The 7,759-nt window shown below is 46.8% G+C and overlaps 1 protein-coding gene across 1 annotated transcript; it reads left to right on the forward strand.

The window, feature by feature from the left end:
• Positions 1 to 1,537: 1,537 nt before the first annotated feature.
• On the forward strand, positions 1,538 to 5,443 carry TRUGW13939_05781 (uncharacterized protein; the record flags this gene model as incomplete). Its single annotated transcript, XM_035488939.1, has 6 exons — positions 1,538 to 2,002; positions 2,058 to 2,881; positions 2,937 to 3,124; positions 3,273 to 3,618; positions 3,874 to 5,137; positions 5,189 to 5,443. 6 exons carry the CDS (start codon positions 1,538 to 1,540, stop codon positions 5,441 to 5,443), a joined length of 3,342 nt encoding a protein of 1,113 aa, XP_035344832.1.
• Between the last annotated feature and the right edge of the window lie 2,316 nt (positions 5,444 to 7,759).

Here is a 7,759-nt window from a genome sequence, read left to right on the forward strand (position 1 = left end):
ACAATAGAGTGTTCTCAATACTCTAGAGTCTAGCGAAGGGAGAGCATCAACAAGCATCGCCGCGGAACGAACTGGTTTTCTAGCCATTTTCCTTATAGGGCTTAGCTTGGTCATCTAAACAATCATGGCAATTTCCGTCTGGCTCTGAACTCTAAACTACATTTTCACTTGTTTAGAAGCACACATTACTCGATACCTAACTCACCCATGGACGACAATACATTTCAATGAAAAATAGGAACGAATATACCCCTTATGTAGAACAAAAAACTTACAGTGCAGTATTAATGCTAAGCTTTTTAGGCCGAACGGGCGGCCCACCGAATAAGGCCAATCGATGGCCCTCGCACGCCCACGGGGTATGCGTACTCTAGCTGAGAGGTCAAGTTGAGGTGATCCCGGATCAGAACGATCAAAATAGATGGTCCAATCGGTGAATCCGGCTCAGGTTGGCCCTATTTGGCCCTTTTCTAGAAGCCAGCAAGCAATCCGCCGAACCGTGTTTCATAGGGGCCATCCATTTTTCAAGTACTACCCTAGTCATTATTGTGTTTGGGAGGCGTGCCATAGATTTAGCAGGTGGTAACTATACCAAGAATAGCAAGGCTTTAACTTTGGGTTTTTTTTAATGTTGTCGGTAATCCAGCTAGCATTTGATGTATATTGTTAACAAAAAGCATCACGTGCACATTTAACGTTAACTCGTTTCTCCAGTACTATCTATGTTCCTTGCAGTATTCTTCTCGTTGTGCTTCTAGAATCAAGCTAGTGCTTCTATTTCCAACCAAAGTATTGTGCTATGATCCTTCTTTCATCAATTGACAGCCTGCTCGTTTATTAATTAATCCGCCCTTTAGACCATCATTTCAGTGAGAGGGTATATTTATTTCTGTAATAAATACTTCTGGTTACGGTTTTAAGGTCATAGATTAATCCTTTACGTTAAACATACTTGTAAGATAGAAATTTATAGACATATATTAATCGATAAAATAATTATAATACATCGAGACTAGTAGCTTTTTCAAATTTTAGCACTAGTAACATATGTAGATTATGAAGGAAGCGAGAATGATATCAAATTTATACATAATATAGTAAAAAATCAATTTTAGTTGAGGCTGATTAATCCACATGCTGTATTAATATCGTAATATATATATACATATATGCTGGAAGGAACCACCGCCAAAAAATCAAAAGGAGAAATTGCAACCAACTAGCCCAAGTTGTTAGTTGCAAAAAGATCTTCTCACCTTTAAAAGCTTACTGCATTAGCTACTATATAGAGATAGTTGGAAGTTGCCATAACAGTGGTGAGCTGCGATATTCCATCCGCCGTGCGGAACGGAAAAACAACCGCCCGCGAAGCTCAGGCACTGCTGATCCACGCAAGCTCCGTCATCGAGTGATCGCACCACTCTGCTCTTATTGTCCCCCTTCCCTCAGCGCAGTCCAGTTGTCCTCTGAACCAGAAGGATCTGACTGTCTCTACTCTACCTTTTTTCTTTCTTATTTATATTCCTTCATCGCCATCATGGCCGACCCCCAATTCGCCAAGTATCCCGACCTGTCCCTCGCACAGGACGTCTTCAACCTCTCCAACCCATCATGCACTTCGACGGTTCGACAAAGCTCGCTCAAGAGGCTTCATAATGCCATCAAGGAACACAAGATGGCCCCGCTTTACAGGCATCTTGCACACCCTACTGATGGGATCTTGAATACCTCGGGCGAAGGAGTTGCCCAACAACCATCGACTAATGGAGCTGGTTCTGGGCGACCGATCATCACGTCCAACTTGCTCACCGGACGGAAATTGCCTCAGCGGGTGGACTTTCCATGGGATGAGAAGCTGTACGACACATTAAAGGAGGAGAATAAGAAGGAGCTCGAGTCTTACCAGAAGGAGGAAGACGAGGCTGGCGAGGCCGCGGGTGAGACCGAGGTGCTCGCTGCCCAAGGAAAACGCGCAGAGTTCTGGGCTCGCGTGGGAGACAAGGTACATGCGTCTTGCTCATTTTATATGCGTATACTAACAAGCTATTCTGATTTAGGACAAAGCTATTCAGACGTACGAAGCAGTGCTCGAGAAGACTAATATCCTGGGAACGAAAATCGACTTGGTCCTGGCCATGATCCGTGTTGGTCTATTCTTTGGCGACAAGGTTTTTGTGAAGAATACTGTGGAACGTGCGAATGCCCTGGTGGAGAGCGGTGGCGACTGGGACCGTAGGAATCGCCTCAAGGCTTACAAGGGCCTGCATCTCCTCACCACTCGTTCTTACAGCCTGGCCGCGCCTCTTTTGCTCGACAGTTTGTCTACTTTCACAAGCTACGAGCTGTGCAGCTATTCCTCTCTCGTCATCTACGCTGTTCTCGCAGGATCTCTTTCGCTCAAGCGAGTCGATTTCAAAGCCAAGGTCGTCGATGCCCCGGAAATCCGCGCCATTCTCGGCGAGGGTGAGGATGTAGTGTCTGCCCTTTCCGGTGCGGTGTCCTCTGGGCCTGGTGCTGGAGACGAAGAGATGAAAGATGTGCCGTCGAGTTCTACTCCTGGGGCGGCATCCACTGCTATCAACCTGACCAGCCTAGGCGCGGGATCCAGTGCGCAGGCAGAAAGTGAGCGGGCCATTGATTTCTCGCCACTGGCCAACCTTGTGAGCAGTCTCTACAGCGGAACCTACACATCGTTCTTCGTTGCGCTGGCAGCTGTAGAGGACAACTTCCTGAGCCAGGACCGCTACCTGTACGAGCACCGTGCCTGGTTTGTGCGTGAGATGCGCTTGAGGGGCTACCAACAACTACTGCAGAGCTACCGGGTGGTCGGACTGAGCAGCATGGCGGGCGACTTTGGTGTCACTGTCGACTTCCTAGACAGGTAAGATCTCATTTCTGCATGTTAAAGCACAACTATCTGACATTGACTACCCTAGGGACCTGTCCAAATTCATTGCCGCCGAGCGGATATCATGCACGATCGACCGCGTCAACGGAGTCATCGAGACGAACCGCCCGGACGACAAGAACAAGCAGTACACTGATTTCGTCAAGCAAGGCGATGCTCTGATCACCAAGCTGCAAAAGTACGGCCAGAATGTGAGGCTGCGGGGAAGCGAGCGGAGTTAAGAGTATAAATATACATCATAGTCTTGATCTCGCATGGCCAACAATGAATTGCAGTAAACCATGTTATTATTATAATTCAACGATAGACAATTATCAATAGTAAATAAATCGTTGGCGCCTCGTGATGCTTACCTGCATACAAGTTGGACAAAGTTCCCCGTTCTCCGTGGACACGAACGAGAGACTCACCGGTCCCGAATCGGCGAAGTGCCCGACTCCGGCCGGGCCTCGACTCACCGCCCACCGTTATCTTCAGACTTCAGAGTCTGACCTCGACAGTTATACGGCATCTGTCGCGTCCATTCGTTTTGTTTCTTCGTTTTGTTTCTTCGTCTGGTTTGATTTATTAATCATTAATTATTTTCTTCTCCGCCATGCATTTCAAGCCGATTCCGGTCTCGCGACTGGTCCAGAGCCCGCGACAACGATGCTCGTATTCACTGTTTGCCGCCGGCCAACGCCAGCTAGGCCACGGGAAACCGATATCAGGTACGAGTTATTTACTTTATTTAAGAGTCATATTTGCACCTGAAAGCAAGCCTGAACGCCTGCTATTGGCGTCGTCCCTGCTCCACTCGTCTACTCCATACCCCACACTAGACCCCTCTCGCTCGACTGATTTTTTGCGAGGCGTGTGATCGTGGTCCGGGATTTATTCGGGTTTACTGTTTTTATTTTACTTTATTATATATATATTTGTTGTTCTTGTATATACCTTACATTATATATATACCTACTTCGAAGGATTGCTGATGAGATTCAACCGCGTGTTACAGTGACCCGAGCATATCCATTCATTAACAACAGTCGCAACATGGCCACCCACCGACTCACATACGACAACATCCGCCCCGAGGTGCGTGATGCCCAGTATGCCGTGCGCGGAGAGCTGGCAATGAAGGCCGAGGAGTTCAAGGAGCGCCTGGACAAGGGCGACAAATCGCTACCCTTTGACAACATCATCTTCGCCAACATTGGCAACCCGCAGCAACTGGGCCAGAAGCCCATTACTTTTTTCCGGCAGGTGCTCAGTATCTTGGAGTACCCGACACTGCTCGACAACGAGGAGGCGCTCAAGTCGGCATTTGGGTACAAGCAGGACGTGATTGACCGTGCAAAGAGGCTGTTGCAAGGAGTCCAGACTGTGGGAGCGTACAGCCACAGTCAGGGAGCACCTTTGCTGCGAGAGAGCGTGGCCAAGTTTCTTGAGCGGCGTGATGGGTTTCCGGCAGAAGCCAAGGATATTTTTTTGACTGGCGGTGCTTCGTCTGGAGTCAACACACTGCTCAATGTCATCTGCGAGAACAAGTCGTCTGGTGTTCTGGTGCCGATTCCGCAGTACCCTCTGTACACGGCTACGCTCTCGCTTCTCAACGCCCACTATGTGCCTTATTACCTGGAAGAAGGTAAAGCATGGGGCACCGACGTCAACACGATCCGCGAATCCGTCACCAAGGCCAAAGCCGAGGGCATCGATGTCCGCGCCATCGTGGTGATCAACCCTGGAAACCCAACGGGTGCCAGTCTGAGCCCGGACGATATCAAGAGCGTGCTCGACCTCGCCGTCGAGGAGCGCCTGGTCATCATGGCCGATGAGGTCTACCAAACCAACGTGTTTATCGGCGAGCACACCTCTTTCAAAAAGCGCCTGCGCCAGCTGCAGCAAGAAGTCGCCGGCAAATACGACAATATCGAGCTCGTCTCGCTGCACAGTGTCTCCAAGGGTATGGTTGGCGAATGCGGCCACCGGGGCGGATACTTTGAGTTGGTCAATTTCCATCCGGATGTGCAGGCCCAAATCTACAAGTTTATTAGCATCATGTTGTGTCCGTCGGTGATTGGCCAGTGTTTGGTGGAGATGATGGTCAACCCTCCCAAACAAGGCGAGCCCAGCTTTGAGTTGTACAATGAGGAGTACAATGGCATCAAGGAGGGGTTGAAGCAGCGAGCTTTTGCCCTGTATGAGGCGTTTAAGAAGATGGAGGGTGTTGACTGCCAGGAGCCACAGGTACTCCTTTCTCTATCTCTCTCTCTCTCTCTAATACTAATATAATTCCAGGGCGCCATGTACCTCTTCCCCACCATCACTCTCCCCGCCAAAGCTATATCCGCCGCCGAAGCCGCCGGCAAAAAGGCCGACGAGTTCTACTGTCTCGCACTGTTGGACGCCACGGGCATCTGTGTCGTTCCCGGCTCTGGGTTTGGACAAAAGGAAGGCACTCTGCATTTCCGGACGACATTTTTGGCGCCTGGGACGGAGTGGGTGCAACGGATTACCAAGTTTCATGGCGAGTTTATGGATAAGTATCGGTGATTTTGCATATAAATATATATATATATATATGTGAGAGTATATATGGAAATATATGTTGGCAGAGTTATAGATACACATACAATTTGCATTTGCATTTGGTATTGCATACAGCATTACATGTAATAATATTGGGTACATTGACCGTATCGTCCAGATGTCACCACGGCTCTTTACCACACCATCACCTCGTCATAGTTATTGTTGCCTAGCTTTCGTACACTCTTCCATTAAAACTTCTTTCTCTGTCAAGCTCTCTCATCCACATATTGTATTATTGCGATTCTCTGATAGGACACTCCACTTCCAAGACAACAGGCTTGCCAAAAGGCGATTCTTTCCTTAATGCATCAAAGCACTTGACTCTTTTCCGACTCAAAAGTCACAACAATAAGTACGTTTTTAGCAACCACAATGCTCAGCTCCTCCAATCGTCTTCCACTGGAAGTGTGGATTATTATACTTCGACACGCGCCAGATCTTTCAATGATATACAAATCTATCTTTGCTTCCGTGAATGCAAGTGCAGGTTTCAACATCGACTCGCCTTATATTTTGGATGCTGCGATAGCCCGCTCAATCCCAGAATTTAAGCCTGAAGCTCGTATGGTTGCTATTCTAGGCACATTTTTAGGGCCGTCGTCATCATCATCATCATCGAATTTCACCTTTGAAAGCCTGGTCCATGGGTACAAAAATCTCCCGAAAAAAATTTCTTTCAACAGCTGGATCCAGCATCTTGTGCGTTTATGAAGGGAACACCGGGTCCTCGCTACCTGGTGTTAACCGCATACCGTATAGAGACTCTTCAACACATATGCTTTGTCTCGCTCCTCCATAACATTCATGAGGCTTTATGGCCTATTCTGCCTAATAAAGAGATTCATAATCATTACTCGATTAAAAATTCCAAGGCTGGGATTGATTTTTAGGCTGTTGCATGGTGGTCTTTGTCCAGGGTTGAAAAGATGCGAATTACGCGTGCATATTGGAATCTAATTATTTATTGGAATATCCAAGAAATCTGTCCCGATAATCTGATGATGACAACATCAGATAATTATGACTTTATTAAATACAGGGCAACAATTAATCGCATCGATCCATATTTTAAACCGTATTCATTCAAGAAGTGTTCAGCGAATCCACTTGAAGAGATGAAGTGTGTATCTAGGTGCTACTCAGTGATTTCTTGAGCTTTCCCGCCTTCCTCCATGATGATTCGCGCTGAATTATTTACTCCGTTTACGATTCGCCAGTCTTTTTTTAAATTGGGGCTTGAGAAATGGGTCTTTACTACTGTTTTCGAAGAGAACCCGTGCTGGAAGGTTTGAAGAACGAAAACAGGTCGAGGGGACTTAGACTTGGATTTCGTGTCATGGCTTGTTTGAAGAGTAGGGATAAGGACTTTTCTTTTTTGGGTTATTCAAATTCGAAACCGGGTCACGACGACGACGACGACGATCAATTTATAGACTGCCTTGGTATCTGCATATGGGACGACCAACGACTTAGTTGGGTTGCTTTGGGATCTGGATTCTATATGGGAAGTTCCCGGATCCGTGCCTGGACTCTTGCCCAGAATCGTGCGCGGACGACTCGTTCTAGGACTATATGATGAGCTCCCCAAGCAACAAAATTTCTCACTTTGAACTATGTACAGCCAATACCGACGGCGGGATGTATGACCCGCGAGAGATAGTTAGATTCTAATTTAAAAATTAATCAACTAATGGCTAAGCGGGTGGTAAAAACTTCGGTATAAAGCATATGATGAATATTAAAGCAGTGGTTTTTTTTCGCTGGGGAGAAGTCCTGCTGTAACAGGGTTATATAGTTGCGGGTCATTTTGAACCTCAATTTCGCAGGTCCAACTATCAATGTATTCTAGTAGTAAAAGTATTCAAATAAACAGACTATCACCGCGTGAGACAGTATTTGAAATATACTACCTACTGACATCTAGAATATTTGTAAACTATGTTGACCAGTTTCAATAATGGCTGGCAACATGTGACGTGACAGCATCTGAATACATTCACCAACTGATCCAGCCTCGTCTATTTTTACGTTACACATTATCTGGTCTGGTCCATTCCAAGAAACCAATCCCTTGCATTCCACCCACATCCACATCCACATCCACATCCACATCCACATCCACATCCACATCCACATGCGCATCACACCGACTGAGTCTGAGTCTGACTCGGTCAACCAGGCTACACCCACTTGTCCCGACGCAGTCTTTAACAATACATTGACCTGACTCTTCCAATATTACTCTCAATTCTTTACTCACATTAACTGAAAATCTAT

Source organism: Talaromyces rugulosus, chromosome III (genome assembly GCF_013368755.1).
Source record: "Talaromyces rugulosus chromosome III, complete sequence".
Lineage (NCBI taxonomy): Eukaryota > Fungi > Ascomycota > Eurotiomycetes > Eurotiales > Trichocomaceae > Talaromyces > Talaromyces rugulosus.